General features: G+C 36.8%; 1 protein-coding gene across 1 annotated transcript in view; it reads left to right on the forward strand.

The window, feature by feature from the left end:
* ABCA13 (ATP binding cassette subfamily A member 13) overlaps nt 1-27,425 on the forward strand; it is a 208,996-nt gene that overhangs the window by 144,079 nt on the left and 37,492 nt on the right. Inside the window, 8 exon segments of the mRNA XM_075705757.1 lie at nt 8,613-8,667; nt 9,262-9,439; nt 12,853-12,968; nt 18,768-18,924; nt 19,871-20,124; nt 20,412-20,554; nt 20,557-20,585; nt 21,884-21,993. Coding sequence (XP_075561872.1) covers nt 8,613-8,667; nt 9,262-9,439; nt 12,853-12,968; nt 18,768-18,924; nt 19,871-20,124; nt 20,412-20,554; nt 20,557-20,585; nt 21,884-21,993 — 1,042 coding nt within the window.

Here is a 27,425-nt window from a genome sequence, read left to right on the forward strand (position 1 = left end):
ATCATTCTCTTGAGACATAAGGCAGAGGCACCTGTCAGAGAAATCCTAGAAAGAGAAGTCAAGTTATCTATCTATCTATCTGTATCTATGTATATGTGTATGTACACATATGTGTGTGTATATATGTAGAGACAAATACATATGTATATTTTTTTAAAAAAATTAACAGGTTTCCAGTGCTATATGGGGCACTTAAGGTCAATTCACTTTGACTTTTAACTATCTCTTATTTAAGGATACTGCTCTGATGGAGAACTGTTTATATGCTTTTCTTATTAAAATGGTAATATGCAGTCCTGTAAATTAGCAGTCAGATGACAACATACTGTGTTTCAACACTGAAATCTATTCTTCTTGATTTTTTTTTTTTTTTCCTCTTGCAAACTCTGTTTATATGCAAGGTCAGTTCTAGAATATTACTGGAAATTGCTGCAAGGAAGCTTGTCAGGAAGTTGCAGAAATGTAGCTTTGTAATTCTGACTTATATTAATGCCATGGTTTTCTTCACAGGATAACTTTTTCCTGTCAACAGAACCAGTGCTTCTGTATTACTTTTAAGTGACATAAAAATAATTTGACCCTTGAAAAGGGAATGTAAGGACACAGTCTTCCCCTCCTTCACAAAAAATAAATCTTGCTTTACTGCAAGCAGCTTACTTCAATGGGGTAGAGCATTACTGTGGATGTAAACAGAGTAGCAACTACTATGATATTGAAATAACCTTGAAAGAGGTCAACAGCTTATTTAAATGCTCATATAAATACTGAGGAACCCTTTCACTTAGCAGTTACATCCTTTGGGTATTTCTTGAGCATGAACCCAGTTGGAGTTCTCCCAAGTTCCCTGGAGGAGGGAAGAGTCATCACAGACAGTGTGCCCAGTTCTACCTGCTTTGCTCGCAGGGACAGACCTAGTAACTTTCATAGGAGATCGGCAGTACTGGTACCAGTTTGTGATAAGATTTAGTAATAAGGAGCTGAGAAGTAGGCTAAATGCTTCTGTCTTATGTCTTTTCTTCAGTCAAGAGGATACAGGGAATATAGACTTAGGATTTTGTATGAGAATTTGAAGGAAGAAGTTGTACCCAAGAATACGGAGGACATGCTACCTTGCACTGATTTATATCCTGAGGGATTTGTATCTGTTCAAAAAACTGTGAAAAAAATTGATGATTTTTTTTCTTTTCTCAGTCCAAGTTACTGACTGTTGATCATCCTGAGCATGCAGGAGCAGGAAATGACAGTTATTTGATGATCAAAAATAATTCCTCTTTATTATTGTGTAATCTGATCTTCAAATCCTTTTTCTGCAAGTGAAGAGATTTCTCTTTTTCCCCCTATATCGGATTATCAGTAAGCTTTGCCATGAAGATGCTTGGAAAGTTACAATGTTTGCTTCTTGTAATTTTCATGTAAAGAGTGGTATGGGTATGGTTGTTGAAGAAAATGTGTGTGCCAGCTGGAGGTGCATGTAGATAGATGGAGCAACAGAAGCTAGCCAGGTTGATTTACATCAGTTTACCATAGTTAATGGATCAGATGTCTATTTTGGAACAGCAGTTCAGGAATACTTCTTGTATGAAAATAGCTCACCTTCTGTACCATGTGGATAGCCACATCTAGCTTCATAATCATGTAAGTCTGTGTTTCTGTTGTGGAAAAAGTCTAACTCATCTGTTATACTGGAAAAGAAACTAAATACATTTTGTTTTCTAGTGGGTTATAAATTCAGTGACTAATGAGAATGAACATGTTAGTTAAAAAAAAAAGTGAGAAAGACTATTCAACAGAGAAGGTAAGATGTACTGGGCTTTTGTCAAAACTCTTCGGCTCTGTCTGGTCTTCGAGCTTACGTGAATTATGTTTGTATGTTTTTAAATCTCTTCCTGAAATGCTGCATTCCTACAATTAGATAATGTAATTGTGTGCAAATAAAAAATTAAAAGGCAACATTTTCCTTAAGCTTGAGATAGAAATTCTGATCAAGTAAAACTGTGTTCTTTTTCACACCTAATTGTATAGAGTTGAGTCAGAATGTGTTTATTGTGCTGGAATACAAGGGAAGGACTATTACCTGCGTCTTAGGGTAAGGCTATATAAAGAAAAAAGGAGTGGTAGTCATCTATAACGATGTCTGTAACGTACAGTGGTCAAAAAAAGTTCTTGCATCATTACTCAAAGAACAGAAATGTATCAGTATAGAAAGGCCTTGTGCAATGCAGCTGCCCCATCTCAGGACTTCTATTGAAGTAATTGATTTTTTAAAAACCTTTCATGCTAGGGATCATTGTAAGTGTTCATATAGCATCCTCATTTAATTCAGATTCAGATCTTCAAAAGAGATGAAGGGATCAAGAGGCCCATTTTCAGCTGAGTTTTGTTGGAAAGTGACTGTATAGTTTCCTGATTGCTTTGCAAATTGTAACTTTAAATCCCTTTTCAAAGGAACCTGTGAAATAGCATTTAGTAGGAACCCGCTTAACCATATGTGGTTAGTGGGGGGAAAGTACAATATAAATCATTAATGAGGGTGCTGCCTGTGGAATTCTCCATAAAATATAAATTGTAATTTTCTGTAAATAGTAACGTCTGAATTTATACAAACAGAAATCTCATCATAAATTTTAAATGCTGGCAAAGAAGAGCTTGTAAAAAGTGTACTTTTTGTGCTACCTCCATTTTTGTTATACATACTATTTTATTTTATTCTACTCTATTTTATTCTAATCTAAAATAAAATGTCTGGAATAAAGAAACCTAGATTGGTCTTCTATTCAAGTCTGTAACAATTCTGATACTTAGTAGCACAGATCCAAATTGATCTATGTACTCAAGAGTCAGCATGCTACATGACAGAAAGAAGAGATCGTTTACAAAGGAGTGCCAAGAGACAGGCTCAGACACACCCAAAATACAATGCAGAACTGCACGATGTAACTAAGGCCAGCTCTGATTAGCCTATGGTGATGGCATACAAGCTTGAAGACGCTTGAGATTTTTTTCCTCTAGATCTTTCCACCCTATACTGAAAAAGTACTGCTTGGCTCATATCACTGTCCTCATTTTTACTGCAAACCTGCAGATTTTGTAACGTGATTATGTGGAAAGTTGCACCCAGGCCGGATGGACTGGGCTGCCAGTGCCCCATGTTCTTCATAACCTACAGGAAGGAAACATTCCAAGTCTGTAAGACTCAATGCAATGCCAAATTACATGTTGCTTTCTTTTCTGACAGATGGTCAGGTGGTTTAGATTTGAAATAGAAGATCTAGAGCACTTTTTTCTTGAAGGTACAGACTGTTAATAAGATGTTGATATGGGGAAAGGTGTCTTGAGTTGTGCAGCTCCTGAATGGCAACAGGGCGGGATTTTTCCTACTGCAAACAAGATGCTGTTCATTTCAAATATCTGTAATGTGGATGTATTTTCCTTTTTCCTGTGAACTGTTCTATCCAGAATGGAAAAAGATAGTATTTTATTCTAGAGAATGTTGTAATGCTTATAACTTTTTATAAAGAATTTGTTTCACCAGATGCCTTTTTAACATATTAGAATCTAAAATTAGTTTAATCAAGAACAATGTAAGGAAAGGAATAGGATTGTTCAGCCTGGAAGGGAGAGTACTAAGGGGAAATCATGGAGAAGCTGAAGAGGGTACAATTAATTGTTTATTGCCTCTTCTACTACTAAGCATGTAGCATGTAGCTCCTAGTGGCATTTCCAATGTAAATACTCTCCCGTCCCACCCCCCAACTGAGTTATTCATGCAATTTATAGTTAAACCATGAAGCTCTGACTACTTCCCTCCTCTTTTTTCCTTACTGATGTGGCTTGCAGGACTGCTAAAAATACCCTTGTTTCTCAGTTGTGTAAAGATAAGTCTTTCACTGAGCAATCCAAGGAATAGAAACTGAGCCTTTTACTTTAAAAAAAAAAAAAAAAAAAGAAAAAGAAAGGAAAAGAAAAAAAAGAACACACCAAAAAAATGTAGTTAACTAGGCAAAACAACTGAGGAAAGAAAGAAAAAGAAGTTTCTTAGCTGAAAACCAACTGAGAAAATATATTACCAAAATAACTTGTTGCTTGTGCTCTCTCTTGGTGTTGACATCTGGCTTCATTCCTTTTCAGAACTATGCATGCACGTATATATCAATTAACAAGTATACAGTCATGTTTCTTTCTTTGAGATGCCTTCCTCTTCACCCCACTCTAATCAGTGAAATAATGCCTCTCATTTCTCAAGCTCTTCATTTTTATACTGGAGAAGGTTAAAAGGTCTTGGCATCATGGTGTTCACTTACTTTCTTTATATGGCATTAAAACCCTGGTATAGTGTAAGGATCTCCATGGTCACAGTTTTTCCTGTTCTTGAATTGCTTATGCAGGCCTTTGGAAAGATGGGAATTGGTGGCTATCACAATTTTTTCCTTGTGCCCATAAAGAAGCCTAAATCATCACTGTAAAAATAATGTGTCAGCTCTGTGCCAAGGACATAGGCAAAGGATGTTTTAGGACAATTAGGAAAATTCTGGTTGCAATTAAGTCAGGAGAACATAATGTCAATCTGTAGATGTGGAAGAAATAATTTTATATTGAGAAATTTATGAAAAAGAGAAGAGTTAGAGCTGAATCATATAATATTTGTTGGTATTGCCTGTTTTGTTTTTTCCTTGTGAATACTGATTTGGTAAAATTTGCCCTGAAGGCTGTTCACACAAGGCTTGCAAATACAATCCTTAAAAAAATCCTTGCATAAACACCATATACATCTGTTTAAAAGGAGCTTTGCCATTTAGAACTTCTTGCTTTATCTGTCATTTATGGGTTTTATTTTAAGTCCTCAAAGATGGTGTTTAGTTTTCAACTTAATTAGCATCATTATAGCAGCTTTACATAGTAAGAAGGCATATAAAGACAAGAAAGCATCAACAAGTACATTTTACATCATGTTAACAGCTGTATTGGGACAGAGATATAAGAAAAGAAAGATGGTCTAGGTGGTTAGGGGAAATTTAGGAAAGGCTAGATTATAAAAGTACATGGAAGGTTTTTTTTTTATTAAAACATACATATACCAGCAAATAGCGTACATCAAATTTGTTGGTTTATTTTGCTGTTGGAAGATAGTTTATAATTTATTCCTCCTTAGGTTCAAGGGAACTATTTTTTCCCCTGTGTATTACGAGCCAGTTTGTTGGCTTTATATAAATTCATCATCTGTTTTTGGACAATGGCAGGGAGGGAAGAAATCGTTGTACTGAAAAATGTAGCAAATGCAGAAGGCCCTCATGCTCCAGACTAATTGAAAAATTTAAAATAATGAATGAAAGGCAAGTATTATATTTAATAGATTGATAGAATTTTGAATTCTAACATAGAACTGAACTTAGCTTAACACAGTCATACTTTGGTTAATTGTAATTCGGCAACCCTGGGAAATTTAATCTCAGTTGTGTGTGTAAATTTTCAAAAATGCAATCCTTTGTTTCATCTACATGGTTTGAATGTAAATCAACTGTAGAAAATGGTTACTACTTTTAAGAAGAGCAAATACTTTTGGGGACTCTTCCATTGAAGGAAATTAATTCAGTACAATTTGCTTTTTGATCCGTATTGTACAATACAAAACCGCAAGGAGCATTATGCATCCTTTACAGGTGCACTTGATGATCTTAAAGGTCTTTTCAAACCTAAAAGATTCTATGATTCTATGCTATTTAGTGTTGTGGTATTTTATTTCCCCCAGCAATTATCTCTTTTTCACAGTCTCTGTTTTTTCTGTACTATAGAGTTACAGCAGTGTGTTTCTGTGTATGGAATGCAAGTCAACTGCTCTAGACTTTTGTTTTATAGCAATGCAGTAATCTGAAAGTTTTGTTAATCTCCTCTTGGGATCTGTGCACTTATTAGGGACAGGCCATGGTGATTTCAGGAGAGAGATTATTTCCAGACACATTAAATATTCCTGAGGAGAAGTTACTACTTATAAAATATTTGATGTCACTTTTGTCTTTGTTATGTTTTGCATGTTTCGTTAATTCCCTGTGGGTGTTTTTGAAAAGTTTCAGCAGTGCAGATGATCTTCGCATATAAAATTTGTTGACTAGGATCTCAAAACATGCGAGTGGGTAAACCTATGTTTATGAGCATGAATTCATTTGCACAGGAAATTGCACAAGCATGAATTCATAGCTCTGTTTTTGCTAGTGCCTATTCTTCTCACTGAATACAGCAGGTAGTTGATAGCAGTAGAGCAATGGGATATGATTTAGATCAGCCTGGATTAATTAATGGAATATAGTGGAGGACCTTCCTGAATTCCTGACAAACTGCCCCAGTTCTGGACACTTTATGAGCAATAATTCTCTACCACAGTCTGCATGACAGTTCCACCTGTCTCACAATTCTGGGAAAAGGGATGTGAATCAGTAGGACCTATAGGTTTCTGAGTCTTGGCATTTCCTGATCATGGGCAGTATTTTAAGATTTGCAGTCTCTAAAAATGCTACCGCTTGAGTGGGAGCAATTTTACTGTAGTATTTTTGTCATCTGAAGCTCGGGGGAGGACAGCTTGGTTAGAGCATTCAAATTCTTGATCATGAAGGCAAGACCTTGACAACTGTGGGAAGATCCTCTATAACTAGAGATTGGCTCACGGTCATAAAAAAGGAGGCCTGGAAGACATATTTCTGCTCTTTTCCAATTTAGCTGAGCTCAAGTGAGTACAAGAAGCACGTTTCATGTTGTTAACTTCTTGGTTTAGTGTTTCTGAAACTATCAGGATTCCCATTTTCCAAAAGCTTTCCTCTATTGTAATTAGATTAAGTCTGAAAATCAGGGTTTTTTTTTCTTTTTTTCTAACCAGATCTGAAAAGAAGTTCAGATGTTTCAGTTTGTTTGTACAGTAAAAGTCTGCTTTGATTCTATTTTTGGCTACTAATTTCTAATTCAATAGGAATCATATCTATAAATATATGAAGTAAAGACATTCTTTCTTCTGATATACACGCCTTTATTCAATCATTGGAAAAGCTTAGAAAAAATTTCTGGGAATGAAACTTTTTTCTACGATGCTACTTTTCCTTACATAAATGGGATTTCGAATAATACTTTGTTCCAGTGGGAAAAAATAGTTTTCTTTGATATGCTGGTTTTTGCTTCAGAACAAATAGCAGCTATTGTTTAAAAAGTTAATGGTGTAAAAGAAAAACAAAGGAAAGCTTTAAATAGTCCCTCTAGGCAAATGACATGAAAGACTTCTGCAAATAGCACATGTATCTACCAGTGATGAGTCAAAACCTTATCGGCTTGAATCTTCTTTTGATTTGTTAACTACCGTTGAGCTTCAGTGTACAATGTTTAACTGTATTTTAAAAATCTTTACCTTGTACTAGTTTTGTGTGCATGTTAATCACCATCCTCTGTTGTTCAGCTTTTTACTTCACGGTGACTTAGTGATGTTTAGATTACTTTGGCTTGAAGATGAGGAATGAAAAATTAAAGGGGCAAAAATAAATGTATAGCTATACTTGGTCAGATTGCACCTGTTACTGGAACAAAGACAATTTTTATCTTCATACAGCTGGACTCTAACAAAATATGACAAAGTATGTTTGATTTAGTGGCACCCTGCAGAGTCCATCTAAGGCTATCAACAATTTATTTCTTTGCCAAAGATACCAGGAAGATTATAATTGCTGTTAGGATGGATATTTCTTTCTTTAATTGGGAACAGCATAGATTTATTTTAGATACTCTAACCAGATAGTGCTGGTTTAATCTCACTGCAAGAATTTCCAGTTGGTATTATGTTACAGTTGGCACAGCTGTCAGGTACACATGCAGAAGTAAGTCAGAAACAGCATCAAGACCAGTTAGACAACAACTTTTGCACTGACAAAGTTTTGCACACTTCCCCCTCCCCATTTTTCTTCTTTTGCTTGAAAAGAAAAAAAGTAAAAAGCCACAGTTTTTGTCCATAAACTACCTTCCAATTCTGAAGTTCATTTTGCTAGATTGTTACAGGCTGGTTGTACCAAGAACCAAAATAAGCCTAAGAATGCATCGCCTACTCAGGATTTTTCTTGGTCTCCCAAACTGGGTATCTTTTTAATTTAAAGCTCTACAGTTTCAATCTGAGGGGTGCCTTTTTTTGTGAATTTAGCCAAACAGTTTTTCTCTGCAAAACATCAGCAATCTAAAGATGTTTTTAGCAATGATAAAATACCAAGTATATACATTTCAATAACAACCTTACTCCAGAATTTTAGGTATGTGAACAATTTCTACTTTAGGTTTTTTATTTGGTCTCATCTGTGATGTAGATCCTGCAGCAATATACAACATTGTTGAACCTATTTCTGCAGTTCAGAGTGCAGAAAAGCAGCTATTACTTATGTCTATTCATTAGATTTTAGTGGATCCAGACTCTGGAAATCACTCAACAGGAGACAGTATATGGTTTAGCAGTTTGGTATTTGACCTCTTTCTGTTGTTTATTAAGTATTTAGCCTTTTCATTCCTCTTGTGTATTAAGGGGTCAACAGTGTACTCTAGAACTTGAAGCCCTGATGTAACATTTCCTATTTCATAATTTATTTTTCTTTTCACAGGGATCACACTCTACAGCCAACCATATGGGGGAGCCTTGCTGGATGAGGACAAAATGTGAGCAAACTCTTACAATATATAACAGCTGCAATGAGCAGACAGTTGAAAATATTAATTCAATAAGCACGTATATTGCATGCAGTAGATGTTGTGACTTGATAGATGCAACTGAGTTCCACTGAGTGAAGCATTTTCTCTACTCTGTTTATATGGCAAGTCTACTGTTTATAGCAAATATGGTTGCATTATTTTGTAGAGAAAAATAATGAATTTATGCTGGCTGTGCTTTAGAGTGTTTGTGAGCAGGTCATGACATTTTCAAACAGGTTAACTGCTTCAAATGATTGTCAAATTTTTAAATTTTAATTTCCTGTATAGGGGTAAATATTTGCAAAAGCTTCACTTTACTATTCCGACTTTAAACACATGCTGTGTTCTGTAACTCATGTATAGTTTTGTAACTTAACACATCATCTTGCTCCTGTTCTCTAATTAGATGTTGACAGTGTAGAAACATGGTGTTTGAAAACAGGATTAAGGTCCTAATGTCTAGTGTTGTTTTAGTAAGAAGTTGGCCTTGAAAATGTTTGCGTTTGGTGAGGTTTTTTTCCCCATTGTGTTTTCATTATGGAATTTTGCTTTGTACCCTAGAATGGAGAATGTTCGTCAGTGTGGGGTAGCACTGTGTATCATGCTGGGTTTCTCTATCCTTACCGCATCCATTGGAAGTGCCATAGTGAAAGACAGAGTATCTGGCACAAAACACTTGCAGCACATCACAGGACTGGGTTACAAAACTTATTGGCTTGCTAACTTCTGCTGTGATATGGTATGTAACATGTGGAGCAGCATGTGTTCAGGTGTAAATTTTTAACTAGTTTGTCATAAATGAGCAAAAGGAAATATAGTCACAAGACAGGTGAATAAGATTTGAATTGTGCAGAGCAAGAGCTCTTGGCTGTCATGTTAACAGGCATTGAGACACCATTCCTACTTTAATACTGTCAGATAAAATTCTTTAAGGCAGGGATTATGTTCTTTTTCCAAGGTTGAATTGTAAGGTAAAGCATATGCTAGCTTTAGGTACCTACACAAATTTTACAAATTAAAGGAAGCTGCCTTATCAACCTAGAGAGAAACTTCCACACAGCGGTTCTTAGCAGGAGTTTCTGTGTTTTGAGTTGCCACTGGCAATATCTTCCAGGTTATTGGAGAAGCCTGAAGATATTAATCAGCTGCTTTAAAGATATAATTATGTTGTCTGTTGGTAGGTAATATGAGAGATACTCATAACTGGTACCTTTTATTCCTGGCAAGATAGAGAGTAGAAAATATTATTTATGAATTCACATACACACAATGACCTAGATCAGAAATGGGTAAAGCCTCTGTCCTCAACTTTTATTTTTCTCATACAAAGAAACATCTACCATTGTTAGCTTTACGAATAATATTGTCTGCATGCAGTTCATTAAGAAATCTGAAAATCTTCTCTTCTTTTGAAAACATCACAAAAGTTATTACTTTTCCCTAAATCTTACCCTTTTAATCAAATGTAAAGGCAGGAATGCCACTGAGACCTGACTTTAGCAGGTCAGATTTAGGCCAACATAGTTAAATGAAGTAGGAATTTTTGCTTACCTTCTTCAAGCCTGAGAAGCTCATTTCTGTTCAGGCCAATAAGCAAAGGTGGTGAAATAGAAATAAATTTCTCATCACTGCTAGTCCCAAGTCACTGATTTTTCATTGGCTGTGGAATAGGAACTTGTTTGGATTCCATTTAAGAATGAATTCCACAGATTATCTTCAAATATCTTTTTCAAAGTTGACTCTTTAAAAACTAAAATTAAAAATTGCTCCATTATATACATGTGTATATATATGTGTGTGTGTATATAAGGCATACATATATGTCCCTTACTGAAAGGCTTTTTCATAATTCACTTCTTATGAGGCTTGCTATAGGAGTAGTTGAGTGTTTGGCAGGAAATTGAGATTAGGTCATCTACTTCTGGTAAAGGGATAGAATTACTGTTTTTAAAGAACTAGGATGCTGTGTGTTGATAGTTCACTTTTCAAACAAGGTGTTTTGGATTGGGAGATTGGTTTCAGAGGCAATAGGGAACAATTGGAGTCACCTACGTTATTCAAAAGTAAAGATTCCTGGCCCCAGAGAAGGGACGTAAACTTTCTGCACCTTGCTTAACACATTGGGTCATGGAAGGAAAGGCTGGGATCTAGCACAGGCAACACAAACATGAACTAGCCTGGTCAGGAACAGAGATTTTTGGGACACTCTCTCTTCTCACTCAGAATATTCTAAAACTGAAACATTAGGGCTTCACCTATCCATGCTTGAAATCAGGATTTTCACACTTGAGCAAGCTTGAAGTAAGAGCACATTTCTCCCAAAGTTATTTACTTGACCAGTCAATCTTTGTATTCCTTTTTCTGCCATCTCAGATAAGAGGGCTTGGTTAAAAACTCAGTCCTTCATCATTCAGTTTCTCCTTGTGCAGAAAAGTCAACTCCTCATTATTTTCTGCCAGTCTCTTCCTTTCAAAATGTTCTCACAAATGCAGCACAGTACTGCATGATCAATCACGATCTGGGAAAGAACAGACGCTGCTTTAAATGCTAATTGTGCTGCAGATCATTTAGGGACATTGAACACATGAATATATGACCTGTCAAATTTGAAATCCCTCTACATATTTTAAGTATTACAGGCTGTGTCCTGTATTATTGGTAGCATAATCTTTACTGGACCTGCAGAAGTATTTGATTTATGAAATGGCTGTCATGAGAATCAGGCTGTTCTTACTGTGTTTATACATGTGAATGGTATTCTTTACTATGTTCAACAAGTGGAAAATGTGTAAGTGCTAAGAAAAGTTCATGATAAATAGAGACATTTTGTTCAGATTGAGGTTGTGTCACTAGAGGGGCAAAATTAAGGTTATTTTATTTGTGCATGCCCAACTTTTATAACACACCATGCTTTCAGGTAATATTTCTAATAGAATTTAATGTTTCAAGTTAGTTAGTTATTTCTAGAAAAAAGTCCCAGGTCTGTTGAAACATACTGGACTGAGGTGCTTGGTGACTTCTCTACCGTGTTTTTTAAACAGCTCCAGGATAACTGAAACCTAAGTCTGTGGAGTGGTATGGTGTGATATTTGTATATGGCACTGAATATGGTACACTGTGAACGGAGTGAGAGCATTACATTTGTCTACATTTCACTCCCTTGCCCTTCTCTTAAAAAAATGTCTGTTCACCCATTGGCAAAGAAGTAGTGGTGCCCTCTGGTTTAATTTTGAACAGGTTTGCATTGTACTTCAGTATGAAAGTCCAGTTTTAACAATAAGGATGTTGTTGTTCTACTCTGAATATTTAGCTAGACTTTGATTTGTTGTATCTATTGCAGTTACATCTCAGAATCTCTGTTATATTAGGATAAAGTTAAATATTATATAAGCAGAAATGGAGACAGTCACTGCCCTAACAAGCTCAGCTTCAATGCACAGAGCAGGCAGATGCTAAGAATGGAACAGAACACATATTTTCACGTTGCCATTGCTAGTTGCAAGCAGAATCTGTCTCTCTTGAATACTTGGATATGAATCCCCTGCACCAATCACATCCTCCCCCCTTAAGTATTTGGTTACCATTATGTCAAGAGACTAAACAAAGAAAGTGCTCTCCCTGTTGCCTAATGGCTGTAACCCTTCTAAATATTATGTCTGTTCCCATTAAAAGTTGTCATTTCCTTCATCAGCACACATGGTCCTTCATTAAAGTCTCTTTTAAAATTGTATCCTTACTATTCTCCTATGACTAAAGCACCAATCAGTGAAACTGCTATTTCTGAATCCAAGGCTCTGTATTCACAGTATAATTTGATGTTTTGGAGCAATAGTCCCATACGGACTCATTATCTGGAAGAGCTAGCTTGTTAAATGGATGTATTGGAAAGGTCAATAGAAATGGAATTAAGGGGAATATTCTGTAGTTGGATTTTATTTTGTCAGGCTGTTTCATGTATGTATGTGTAAGAATGGCAGTTTCACAGCAAGTGTGGAATGAAATCTCAGAGCTCTTCTGCCTAATTCTTCCTAATTTATAGTGTAATTATATTGCAAATATGGAAAAGTTAATTTGTAGAGCCCTTCTATGCTAATTAAGTAGAGACCAGTATGAGATGCTTACCTGCTAAGTGCCTTTTTCTTCTGTTTCTAGCTGTTTTACATGGTTCCAGTCACCCTGTGTGTTGGCGTTATTAGCGCCTTCCAGCTATCAGCCTTCACTTTCTGAAAGAACTTGGCAGCCACTGTTCTCCTGCTGATACTCTTTGGGTATGGTATTGGAAATGCTGCCGTGGAATTATAGCGTGTAAGAAACAAACAGAAATCTTTAGACTTGGTTTGCACCTGCTGCTGGATGCATGATTTTCTCTCATTGGAAATTATTATGGTTCAGCAAAAGATAGTGAGAAAACAGGCTGAAACATGAGTTTGAAAGTTCCAAGCAGAAGGTGGAGGGAGATTTGCTCATATATTAGAAAAAAAAAAGGGGGGGGGGGGAAGTCTCAGAAAATACTCAGCCTGTATAACAATCATTTGCTGTTAGAAATTGATTGTATGCTATCTTCTAGAGAATGAGGGAATAACAACATAGTCAGGTCAGAATTTCAGTGCTTAGCTGGGCAGAATATCATCAAGAAGGTAAGAAGTGGCTGTCTTTTATTACAGTTCTACCCATTTTCTGTAATTCTGTAATTTTACTTAGCTCCAGGAATTTGTATTTCCAATGAGAAGTCTGTCCAATGTGGAGTACTGGGCTGGTTGGAGGTTTGTCTCCAAATAGTACTGTGAGAGAGGAAAGTCCTCCCATATCACCCTTTTCGTTTCACATGAAAAAACATGTATAAAAAGTTAAAATAACTCATTACACAGAGGATTGATTTCTCTATAGAAATAAGGCTGTTGAGCCCTGGGCTTAATCAAACTAATGGTCTGTCTATTCTGTTCCTTTAACTCTTCCTATGTGCAGTCCCAGGTGATGTGAGAAAAGCTGAAGATGAACAGTTATGGGACAAGCATTCTGAGAAGTTTCTTCCTAATCTCAAGCAACTAATTGTTGCTATCCTTCTAGGGGGAATGCATATCTTATGAGACAGATGTTTAGATAATGAAATATAACTGTTCCATGAGAAGGAAAGTAGAAAGGACCTTCTACAAGATCAGGACATTTTCCATTCCAGGAAGAGTCTCAGATAAACACTTTAAAAAAAAAAAAAAAACCCAAACCCTACTGTATTTCATCTTGAAACTGTTTTCAAGCAGCAACTCATTTTTTTGAAAACTGTTTCAGTATCTCCATAGCTAGATGTATTCTTTGAAATTCCAGCCTAGAGTTTATTTGGAGCCCTACTTCATAATCCTCCCTCATCAAACATCTTTTGCAAGCCCAGACAAGCCAAGTCCTCTCTTGTAAAAAGGCCTTCCCATTCCCTGGATAATTCTATTTATCATTTCTCCCTATAACTCCAGTTTGAGTTCATCTTTCCTGGGCATGAGTGGCCAGACTAGTATGTAATATTCTAGAGGTCACAATGCCAGGATCTTGTAAATAACTCAGATGAAACATCCGAAGTTTGTACTTTTCTCCTCTCTGTATCACTCTCATCTTCCTCCTCCTTCCTTCTGCACTACTACCAATTGATTCCTTCAAGTTAAAGGCAGAAATTCTTCTCAGTCTTAGTGCAAAGGCTTTACACTACTAAATGTCATTCCTGGTTTTTTTTATTACCTTTACAACTGTTGAATCCTTCTTGTAATCCAGTAGCTGTGACCCTAGCATAAGAATACCCATGTATAGAGATCTTAGTCAAGCAGTAAATGAACCATACAGTACGTATAAGTATGTCTGCTGAAGTCATAGCATGTTTTCTGTGGTGTGCTATAGGCTTTGGTCCTGCTCACAGTGTACTACTAAATCCCAGGTGCTGAGAGTTATGCTGGCGTTGTTTTAACCAGAATGTGGAGTTAAAGTTTGGGTATTTCAGAAGAAACAAGCATTGACAAAAAAGCTGGACTGCCTTCTAAAAATTTTTTTGTTGACTGCAGATACAGCTTAATCATCTCAGCATAATCCCTCCTGTACTTTTCAGCTTTGGCTGACATAACAGATATTATAGTGAATTTTAACAAGAAGGTATATGTATTCAATGTGTGTTAACATATATTAAATATATGATAACAGTCAGTAAGTTTAACATGTCTCAAGGACACTGTGACAAATTTCAGAGTTGTCACTCTTCCTATTCTACCCTTTACTCAGCCTAACTACCTAGTAAATGCGATGAAGCCTATTGTGGCCATTTTATCCTTCCCCAGTACAGTGCACGTAATTCTAATTTATGTGCATTCCATAATGCATTTTTTCCTTTTAAAATTTCATTTTTCTCTTCAGTGTACACTTGTGCAGCATTTCTGATCCAGAATAAAGATAAAAATAGGTCAGTTATATGAAAAAGTTAAGCCATGTGCCAGAAGGGGGTGTGCTTGAAAGAATAATCAACAGTTTCCTAGTGTGATACTTTAAAACTGATTTTCTTTAAAAATATAATGGTCTCCTAACTAAATTGCATTTTTCCTCTTAGCTGATAGCAGAAGTGTTTTATAGTGCAACTGCTTAAGCACTTTTGTCCAAAATGCTCTATCTTTGATACTTACAAAATAACAAATTACAGCTGAAGCTGAAGGAAAAGAAAGAGTTAGGATAGAAATGTAGGTGTGACTGGCAGCTACATTAAAGGCTGCATTTGAACATCATACAACTTGAGTATTCTGAAAGTCTTACTCATTTCCTAGCAGCTATAAGCAAACAAATGAAATTCTGCTTTCATTTACAGCAGAGTAACAGCACTCTAAATCATGTTTCTTTCCTGAGCTGTTTCCAAGAATGGACTTAGAATCATAGAGTCTTTTAGGCTGGAAAAGACCTTTAAGATCATCCAGTCCAACAACTAACCTAACATTACCAAGTCCACCACTAAACCAATTAAGGGTAGAGTAGCAATTTCATGTTTCCTGGCTTGGTGGCTGGATTATTTATAATGAAAGTGAAAACTAGGAATCATTAAGATTGGAAAGGACCTCTAAGATCATTATTCCAATCATCAACCCAACACCACCATGCCCACTAAACCATGTCCCAAAGTGCCACGTCTACCCATTTTTTGAACACTTCCAGGGATGGGGACTCCACCACCTCTCTGGGCAGCCTGTTCCAATGCTTGACCACTCTTTCCTTGAAGAAATTTTTCCTAATATCCAATCTAAACCTCCCCTGACGCAGCTTGAGTCCATGACTTGTCTTGTATTTCACAGAATCATGGAATCATAGAATGCTTTGGGTTGGAAGGGACCTTTAGAGGTCATCTAGCCCAAGTCCCTTGCAGTGAGCAGGGACAGCTTTAACCAGATCAGGTTGCTCAGAGCCCCGTCCAACCTGACCTTGAATGTTGCCAGGGATGGGGCCTCCACCACCTCTCTGGGCAACCTGTGCCAGTGCTTCACCACCCTCATTGTAAAAAATTTCTTCCTTATATCCAATCTAAATCTATCCTCCTTTAGTTTAAAACCATTACTCCTTGTCCTGTCACAACAGGCCTTGCTAAAAAGATTCTCCCCGTCTTTCCTGTAGGCCCCCTTTAAGTACTGAAAGGCCGCAATAAGGTCTCCTCGCAGCCTTCTCTTCTCCAGGCTGAACAACCCCAACTCTCTCAGCCTGGCCTCATAGGAGAGGTGCTCCAGCCCTCGGATCATTTTGGTGGCCCTCCTCTGGGCCCGCTCCAACAGGTCCATGTCCTTCTTGTGCTGAGGGCCCTAGAGCTGGACGCAGCACTCCAGGTGGGGTCTCACCAGAGCAGAGCAGATGGGCAGAATCACCTCCCTCGACCTGCTGGCCACGCTGCTTTTGATGCAGCCCAGGATACGGTTGGCTTTCTGGGCTGCAAGCACACATTGTTGGCTCATGTCCAGCTTTTCATCTACCAGTACCCTCAAGTCCTTCTCTGCAGGGCTGCTCTCAATCCCTTCATCTCCCAGCCTGTATTGATATCGGGGGTTGCCCCGTCCCAGGTGCAGGACCTTGCACTTTGCACTTGTTGAACCTCACAATGTTCACACAGGCCCACCTCTCCAGCTTGTCCAGGTCCCTTTGGTTGACATCTCATGCTCCTGGTGTGTCAACCACACCACTCAGCTTGGTGTCGTCTGCAAACTTGTTAAAGGTGAACTCGATCCCACCGTCTATGTCATTGATGAAGATATTAAACAACACCAGTCCCAGTACAGACCCCTGAGGGACACTTGTCACTAGTCTCCATTTGGACATCGAGCCATTGACTACTGCCCTCTGGATGCAACCATCCAACCAATACCTCATCCACTGAACAGTCCACCCATCAAATCCATGTATCCCCAATTTAGAGATAAGGATGTTGTGGGGGGGCTGTGTTGAACACTTTACAGAAGTCCAAATAGATGACATCCGTTGCTTTTCCCTTGTCCACTGATGCAGTCACTCCTTCATAGAAAGCCACTAGGTTGGTCAGGCAGGACTTGCCCTTGGTGAATCCATGCTGGCTGTATTTACAGTACTGTAATTCAGAGCAAAACTTAGAACAGCGATTTTGGTACGTGCATGAAGGAAAACAAAAGATTTTGTAATTAAGACTGGCAACGGAATGCTGAAAAGGATCCTGTGAACTTGAATACTTACAATCTTCATTTGAGACCCAAAAATTAAGTCATTTAACGTTTATCTTCCTGTAAACTGAGGATAACATCACTATTACTTCACAGGAGGATTTGAAATTTTGTTTCTTAAGGTAAAGGATTTTGGCATTCTTAGATGAAAAAAATTCACCTATAAAGTACACAATACTAAATTTAAAAGGAACTTTTATGGCACATAATCTAAACTACTGTTTAATGCAATGAAGAAGTGAATTCACAGATTTTTGGCTGGTTCCTCTTGCATTGAGCTCACTATTTAAAAAATTATATATGCATATATTAATACTTTATAAGAATTATGTATATATACAACTATATATATACACACTACATATATACTTATCATCATGCAGTGGTGTATGCTGATACCTACTCTCCTGCAGTCTATATAGTGTTTGTTTGACAGATATGTCTTGCGCTATGTTGAACAGAAAACAAATTTCCTTTACGTGACATTCATGCTCATCAATTTTTTTTTTTTAGTAGGGTATTTTTTTAGTCTGGCTAGACATATTTTACTCTTTATAAAAAAATATGACTGCTCCATTTTGGACAGGTGTTATTTGACTTGCCACAATGGAGGGTGCCTTCCCTCCTCCTTTAAGGATTTGCATTAAAGATGATGCAGCCAAGGGCATGCTGTCTTATAATCATTGTGCTATGAAGTAACTACGCATTCATTTTTGATGGCCACTACTCTACTAACTGATAACCTGTTTTAGGTAATAGCAATGCTAACATGATCTCTGGCAAATTTCAGTTCTCAGATATCAAATAACAAATATTAGTCCCAGTTCAAGGATTAATGGGTTTTTCTTCTTCTTTTTCTTCTTTTTTTATTTTCTTCTTTTTTCTTTCTTTTTTCCCTCTTTCTTTGCTCAATCTCTCCTTCCTTTTTTGTTCTTTTTTCTTTCTATGAACGCCTCTAAGAAAAACCAATTGTTCAGCATCCATGATTTAAGCTTCAGATATTTGGTTTTGATTCTGTCTCTGTGTAAGAGGCATGTTAAGGTGCATGGTTTTGCAAATCATTCAGAAATCAGGGTCGTGAGCTTTCTGGAACAGAGAAAGTAAAATATATGCAGCTGATATATGCAAAAATGGATCATATCTGCCTATCACACGGCAGTAGCTATGTGTACATCTACAGAATCATAAGGTAATTCGATAAAGAAAACATATCCCAAATTTGTCCTTTTTTCTCAGTTGGTCAAAAGAGTTGTATGCATATCTTGAAAATAAGACTAACTTTTTTTTTTTCTAGTATGATAACTGCCTTTTTTTTTTTTTTTTGGTGAGGCCAAAACATAAATTATTTGTGATAATTTTGTTTCTTTAAACTTTCAGATATGCAACTTTACCATGGATGTATCTTGTATCCAGATTCTTTTCAAGTTCAGATGTAGCTTTTATTTCTTACATCTCCTTAAATTTTGTGTTTGGCCTGTGTACTATGCTGGTGACTCTCTTACCTCGTTTGTTAGCTATAATTTCCAAAGTGCAGGTCAGTATAAAACCTTTGCTTTACATTACTCATAAGTCAGATGTATGCACACAAGTGCATGTGTGGATGTTTGTGTGTGTGTGTTTGTGTATATATGTAAGTTTATACATATGCACAGACAATATTTTTTCCAGCAGAAACATTTACATGTTTTAAACATTAATGATTTTTCTGTCCTAGTGTATAGTGTATTGCTTGTTACCATCTTGAATTTTAACTTGTTTATAACAAAAAACAAACAAACAAACAAAAAATTATGCTGTAATAATGGAAAAACAGCCGTAATTGAAATGTTGACATTTTCCAGACCATTAAGTTGTAATTGGCACATAATGGGAGATGTTTTGGTCCATTGAATAGATTATATGCATTGTAAAATGTGTTCGAATATTACTAAGATAAGAGATAAACCACATATTCCTAGGATCTGTAATGCACTGTATGAACAGTAATATGCATTTTTGCTCCATGTATATAATTTTAATTAATCATAATGGTAATTAAGCAACTTGATAGAGAGGAGATCCAGAATGTGTATGAATATCTATGCATGTACCAGGTTAAAAACTTGGTGTTTGAAGTCAAATCTGGATTACCTGTCATTCAAGTTTGGAGGCAGGTTTGGTGTTGACTTGGGTTTAAGTTGGTGACTTAGAATTAATAGCGTTCAAATATTAAAATTTTAAGAAAATAGAATGATCATGGCCACATGTGTTTTGTTGCTGTCTGGGAACTCCAACTAAAATTAGAATTCCGTAGCCTTAGGCACTCTAAAATACAATAAGAGATGAACCCTGCCCCAAAATAGTTCACAATATGCTCTTCTGAAATCAGTTCATCTTGAGTGAGATTTGGATGCTGTATACAGCTTTGTAAGTGTGCTTAATATGCTGTTGGAGAAAACTAATTTTTTTATCCCCCCCTAAACTGCTGCATCTTAATACAGAGTTTCCAGAACATCTACAATATCCTCAAATGGGCGTTCATCGTATTCCCACAATTCTCCTTAGGCCAGGGTTTAATAGAACTTTCATACAATCAGATCAAGTTTGACCTGACCAGCAACTTTGGAATAGATTCATATGTGAGCCCCTTTGAGATGAATTTCCTGGGCTGGATTTTTGTGGAAATGGCCCTGCAGGGAACACTACTTCTTCTTTTACGGCTTTTTCTTCATTGGGATCTCCTCCACAAACCAAGGTGCGTTACCATTTGTATTCTGCTATAGTGGACACAGAATTAATTTTTAAAGAAAGAAAATGGTAGATTCCTTTGAACACCTGAACATAAATACTTCTGATAAAATGGTGTACCTGAATTAGTGGAAACTGCAGGAAAAATACAAGGAGTTGCTGTTTCCCTTGGATTCTGCTGAGACTTGATCACCAAGCTTTAAGGGATTGCAACCAGGGAAATAAAACGGAGTTATCCAGGGTACAGCAATGTCCAATTTGCCATGGGTCATTTGTTATCGTCTTCTGTTTCAGGGGTCAGTGTTCAATAAACAGCATGGTCAGCCCTTCAGAAGATGTTGATGTAGAAATGGAGCGACAGCGACTCTTTGGAAGAACTGGTAATGATGTCCTTCTTCTGTACAACCTCAGGAAATGTTATGGAGGTTTCAGAAAGAAAGCATAAGCTTGGGAATACCAAGGGGAGAGGTAAAGAGGTATTTTTTTTTCCTTTCAGAAAATAACACTTCATTCTGAGCAATTGTTCAGACATACTCAGGGTGTGTACAATCAAATATCTGTAGATAGCAGCAGAACAATTTCAACTGTAGTAATTTCTGAAAATCGATAAATGGATAAAAGCAGAAGCTCTGATCGTGTTTAAGAAGCAACTGTTCACTTATTTTTTGCGTTACAAATTCATCAGAGTCCTAATTTTTAATTCTTTCTTATCTTTACCAAGTTACTGTTTTATAGGCTAACATAAAAACCAAGTAGGTAACACAGCAGTTCAATGTCCGAAGACAAAGCAAAGAATACCTAGCTCAATTGTAAACTGTAGACTGAATCCTGAATTTGTCACCAAGACAGACTTGTAATTCCAATGCTGAAATCATCACAGTATATTTTAATATAGCATATAATATACTAATATACTATTTTAATGAACTGAAATTTAGCACTGAATATGGTAATCCTAAAGATTTCAGAACAACATTTATTTGGGGGTTTTTTTCATTATTTTGATGCTTTGGGGATTTGCAGATATTAATTTCAAAAATACTGATAAGAAAAAGACTTTTCTTCATTGCTAATAGCAAATTGGAAAATATGAGAAACTAGTGCATAGCAGTGCAGGTCCTGTGATGTCCTGCCAGTTATAGATCAATTGTTGGGTACCTGGGTTAATGTGGAGGATGTTATTACTGATTAAAGCCTATTTATGAATAAGAAATTTCATGAAACAAGTATTTTAAAAGTTATGAAGTGCTATAAGTAGACTTAATACAAATACTGTCTTAGCTTAAGCATATATTCATTGCAGTTAGGGGCCTGAAATAACTGTTCAGAGTCAGAGTGTGTCTTGGCTGTTCAATGTTCATTTACTTGTACGGAGTGAAGCAGCTCATGAGAAACTGAGAAATATTGACTCTGTAGACTGGTAGTCAGGCCTCTCAAATAGGACTTGAGATCCTCAGGTTCAAATCTAGCATTTACTAATAACATGGATAAATAATGCATTTAGTTTCTGGGCAGGGTTTTCAGTGGAGGGCTAGAAACTGAAATAAGTCACTTCTAGGAATTAGGGGATCATCAAAATATTATACATATGGGTTTTTTTAAAACTTATTTTCCATGGGAAAGGGAATTTACACACACAGACATATAATAGGAAATACGAAAAGGGAAGAAACTATTGAAGAATTAATATTACTTTTTTCTTTCAGCATAGCAGATTGATTGCTTTTGCTGCCTTTTTTTTTTTTTTTTTTTTTGATCTATGTTAGTGTTTTGGACTACTGGGAACAAATGGAGCTGGGAAAAGCACAACATTTAAGATGCTGACTGGAGATATTATCCCATCTGCAGGACGTGCTGTTATCAGGACTCCTACAGGGTAAATAACACAGGGTTTGATCAGAATAGTGCTAATTGATAATGCCAATGATCAAAGACTCAGCACGTCTTCAGTCCTTTATACTGTACTCTGAGGACCTGTTTTGTTCCCTTTTAAATGTATATTGCTTTATTGCTATTAAGTCTCTGCAGGAAAGGATTTTAGCATTGTTTAATTCTGTCTGACAGCTCTGTTAATTGAGAATAAACTTGTCTGGTAGCAAGAGTAGGCTCTAGGAAGCCTTAACATATAGCCTTTAAAAATTGTAACAAAAATCTTAGCATACAGTATGTCCAGATGCATGGGCATATATCCCCCATACTAGGGCTGCACTGAAAGGTTTGCAGGCTTAGGCTGATGAGCAGTGCTTCAAGTGGATAATTTTAAAATGTTTTCTGACACTTGTGTCCTTCAGAGTCATTAATTAATTACTTGATCAATATGCCATGTAATTAGGATAGGAGGTAGTGTTGGTGATATTGAGGCTAACTTTAATGGAGTGATAAGTGAAAAATGGACTTTCTGGGTTAGATGTAACAACATTTACTGGTTTTCCCAGCAAAATGAGAGGGGGAAGTAAAGTTATTTCTTAGTCAGGCCAAAGTAAAATATATATGTGTATATATAAATTTATTCTGAGGTAGTTAATAATTTTGAAACTTCTCTTTTCCTAAATGATGTCTATTTCAAAATATGTGTTTTGGAGAAGGACAGGTTAAGGGTTTAATTCAGAAAATATTTAAAGGAAGAATTTTGGAATTTCTTTATTTTAGAAATTAAATGCTTTCATAGGTCAGTATTTGCTCACTTCTTTACAAAGATAATGACCAGCAGATTTAACTTCAAAATGTAGTTTCAGTCATTGCAAAATTCAGTTTTCTGGAAAGTTTACACTTCTTTTGAAATGGACACCATCATCACTACTAAACATGATTTTACTTAAGTGTGTCTTGTTTGATTTTTTTCATTATCTTTCATAACAACTTTTTTCCCCAAGAGATTCAGTGTAAAAATAATTTCATAACAAAGAACTCCTAAAATGACCATCAAATAATTGTTAATCATGAAGAAGTAATAACTAAAGAGATTTTGTAAAAATGATTCTTAAGGGAATAAGAAGTGATATGAGTGAGGTTTTACAATAGTTATAGAGAATTTTAGGTGGTTGTTTTCATTTATAATTTCCCAGAACAGAAGAGAAAAAATTTCAGACATTAAGCAACAACAATAACAAAAGTGATTTAACATTAGGTAAAAATTAACATTTGGCGTTCTTTGGAACAGGTGGAATGCTTTGTACCAGGATATCATGGAGGTCAAAGTTTAGCATGAGTCTGAAGATGATTTAAGATTTACAGAGATAAAATCATCTGTAATAATTTTTTATAAGATACTGCCCTCAAGGCAGTATTTAAGCTCCCAGGATTTGTTTAGATTTTGAGGGGTATTTTTCTGTAGGTTTTAATGGGCCTTGCCTTTGGTCCCACCTGTGCATTCATGAATTGCATATGGCTTTTCCTGTACAATGTTGTACCAGATCTATATTTGGGCAAATGGTTTGATCTGGTGTGACAATTCCAAAATTTTAATATCCACTTGAAAGCAAATATATATATATAAAGTTATAAGAATATGTTTCATCATCGCATGTATTGACGCTTACACTATGTTTATTGACTACATGACTTATTTTACCAGACTCCCAAAGATAACTTTTCAAAAAATCACAAAACAATTTAACAATGCCTGTATTCCTTTTACTAGATATGTTATGTACCTGTGGCTAAACAGATAAAAATTCTTCTGAGGTCAAGTTTAGTACGCTACTGGCATTTAACAATAAGTTAAATGCTCTCCCCACACATCACGTATGCTACTTTCATTTCCCCCACTGTGTTTTATAAATCCAACGTGAAAGCATACTTTAAGGTGCAATGTTATTTACCATACATTAAAATCTAGGTAATGAAATTTGACACATTTAGGAGGCTTGAGAGGAAGCCTTAGACATTTGCATTTAAGTGTTCAAAATACCCTTGACAACATTAATTATTGCCCTGTATTATGGTGGTGTCAATCCAGGTTATGGACTTTCATGTGTTTGAAGTGGCTGAAGTGAATGTAAAACACATATTCCCAAGGTTTCAAAACTTATCAGTAGCTTGAGAAGGCAACCTCAGGCAAGAGCTGCAGTTACGCAGTAGCTAAACTTGGGGAAACAACTTCGAGGCTGGGAGAAGAGATTTATGTCATTCTTGACTTTGTTCCTTGCTTCATATTTTGGCAACAGCTGTTAAGCAGATCATGGTGGACTGTGTTTCTGTACTACTGAAAATTGCTAGGGGGCAAATTTGTTGACTCTTCCATAGGTAAGTTTATAACCACAACAGGTCTGGAGAACCCTTCCTCAACAGTTGAAGAATGACGAAAGCTGCTCATCCAAAGCAGAATAACTCTTTCTGAATAGAATTTATTTATGATTTTAAGACACAAAAAGATTAAGGGTATGATCTATGAACCAGCTAAGTTGATCTTTTCTGTAGGCTAGTGAGAAGAAACAAAGATGATTGTGGTAAAATTTTATGTTATGCTAACTTGATTCCGATCCAGGTATAGCCATTTTCTTTCTGAGCAGCAATCATGTTTATCCCCAGGACAAGAACTGGGGCAACTATCAGGTTCCCAAACAGTGAAATAAAAAAAATAAAAAAAAAAAATATTTTTTGTAACAGTTAATTTATTTGTGAGTGTCCAGAACACCTTCAAGTTCCAGGTGTCTTTAAGCTGTCTTTGTTAGTTACAACTTCAGTGAACAGATATCAAAAACTAAATGAGTGTGTCTGAGTCTCAAATCTTTAGGTAGCACCTTTTAGTCAGTATTTAGAGGCAAAAACAATAAGGAACTTCAGAATGACAGAAATGTTTCTGTTCTTTTTATTTGCTATGCTATGCAATATGCTCTGTAAGGAGTATATACACTCCACATCAGAAAGACAATTGCAGAGTTCAGAAATCTTTCTAAATGTAGATTTACTTGCTGCTGGTAGAGTGTATGTCTTAAAACAAAACAAAACCCCACAAACAACAAAAAAACACCCCACCTCTGAATATAATACATGGACAACATAGCTATATCTGATTTGGGTATTAGGTACGCAGGGACTTTTAAGTTGATTGATTTGTATTTACACCTGAGATAAATGAGGGAAGGGGAATATCATAGTAAGAAGTCCAGTAGTGTACTCAAAAGCCTGGTATTCCTGGCAGAAAGAGAGGAGAGTCAGCTGAAGAAAACAGTTACTGGTAACAGCTGCAACCATTTCCTGGTCAGCAGATCTAGACTTTGTTTAAAATCTATGTGATGAAGCAGCTTCCATAGAGCCATTACCTCTGAGAGCGACTCCTGATGAATAATTTGGGCAGCAGCTTAGATGTAGATCCCATCTCTTGTGTTTGACTGGAAAGAGCACAACTTTTGTCCTCTGTGACCCTGAAAGGACAAGATACTATAATCTGATAGATCCCTCATGATGCATTCTTCATGATCAAATAATGAAATGAGTATGTAATATTATTATTATAAATATTGGAGAACCTAACTGATGTAGCTCCATGCAGAAAATCCTTAATTCATAACAGTTCCTGTTTTCTTGAATAACTATGCTTGAAAGTTCCTGTTTAAAAAAAAAAAAAAAAAAAGAAAAACCCCCAAACAAAACCATATGTACATCTTCCTGATTGCTATAGTAATCATTCCACTGAATTTAAAATGAAGTCAGAAGTGTCTATTTGAGGCAGGTGCACTGAAAACAGCCTTGAATTTTACAGGACCCCTTTTGCACCTTTGGACAACACAGGGAACTAGAAATGGAAGATGAACTTTTTCAAAAGTTCATGTTGAATTGCAAAGTAGGATTCTGGGAAGTTCAACCTAAAACATCTTGGAGGTGCATGGGGCTATGTAGAAAGAGCCTCACACATTGATAATCAAGTAGTATTCAGGGAACCCCTGCTAGGTTCTTAAAGAAAATAAGAAGAATGTACTTCTGAGCGGCAGCTGCCTTTTTAACAGGGCAGAAGAGCAGACTCACAACAACTTCAAGTACTTCTAAAAGATTTGTTGGCCTCTAGGTTGTTTGGTTGTTTAACGTTGTCCTGGTTTCAGCTGGGACAGAGTTAATTTTCTTCCTAGTAGCAGGCATAGTGCGGTGTTTTGGATTTAGTAGGAGAAGAATGTTGATAACACGCTGATGGTTTAGTTGTTGCTAAGTACTGCTTATGCTAGTCAAGGACTTTTCAGCTTCCCATGCTCTGCCAGGTACACCAGAAACTGGGAGGGGGCACAGCCAGGACAGCTGACCCAAACTGACCAAAGGGCTATTCCATACCATATGACGTCATGCTCAGTATATAAACTGGGGGGGGTTGGCAGGGGAGCAGCGATCACTGCTCGGGAGCTGTCTGGGTATCTGTTGGCGGGTGGTGAGCAATTGCATTGTGCATCACTTGCTTTGGATATTATTATTACTATTATTATTATTATATTGTTATTGTTATCATTACTATTTTACTTTCTTTCAATTATTAAACTGTTCTTATCTCAACCCAGGAGTTTTTCTCACTCTTACTCCTCTGATTCTCTCCCCCATCCCACCAGGGCAGGGAGAGTGATCGAGGTGCTGCGTGGTCCTTAGTGGCTGGCTGGGGCTAAACCATGACAATGACAATACCACAAAAAGGAGCTTAATCCTAAGAACCTGAGAGAAAACTGTGTCTGTTTTCATAACAAAAGCTTAGTAAAATGCATAAAAGCTAGATGTTATATAAGAGTTTTCAATATCACTGAGATTCATAAGACCAGGTGTTATTAAGCAAAAATGTTTATTAAATACTAGAGCCAACTTCATCTTTTCTGCAAATCAGGGTTTCCTTGCATTCTTCTTGATGGGGGCATTCTTTGGGGGAAGGGAATGCTTCTGATCTGTTTTTATTAAGCTTTTCTTTCATATCCTTCTGGTGAAGGGTCTGGACCACAGGCCTTATGAGGAGCGGCTGAGGGAACTGGGGTTGTTTAGCCTGGAGAAGAGGAGGCTGAGGGGAGACCTTATCGCTCTCTACAACTACCTGAAAGGAGGTTGTAGTGAGGTGGGTGTTGGGCTCTTCTCCCAAGTAGTTAGCGATAGGATGAGAGGAAATGGGCTCGAGCTGTGCCAGGGGAGGTTTAGGTTGGAAATTAGGAAAAATTTCTTTATGGAAAGAGTTGTCAAGCATTGGAACAGGCTGCCCAGAGAGGTGGTGGAGTCCCCATCCCCAGAAGTGTTCAAAAAATGGGTAGATGTGGCACTTGGGGACATGGTTTAGTGGGCATGGTGGTGTTGGGTTGATGATTGGACTTATGGTCTTAGAGATCCTTTCCAACCTTAATGATTCCT

The sequence above is a fragment of the Pelecanus crispus genome, chromosome 2, assembly GCF_030463565.1.
Source record: "Pelecanus crispus isolate bPelCri1 chromosome 2, bPelCri1.pri, whole genome shotgun sequence".
Classification (NCBI taxonomy): domain Eukaryota; kingdom Metazoa; phylum Chordata; class Aves; order Pelecaniformes; family Pelecanidae; genus Pelecanus; species Pelecanus crispus.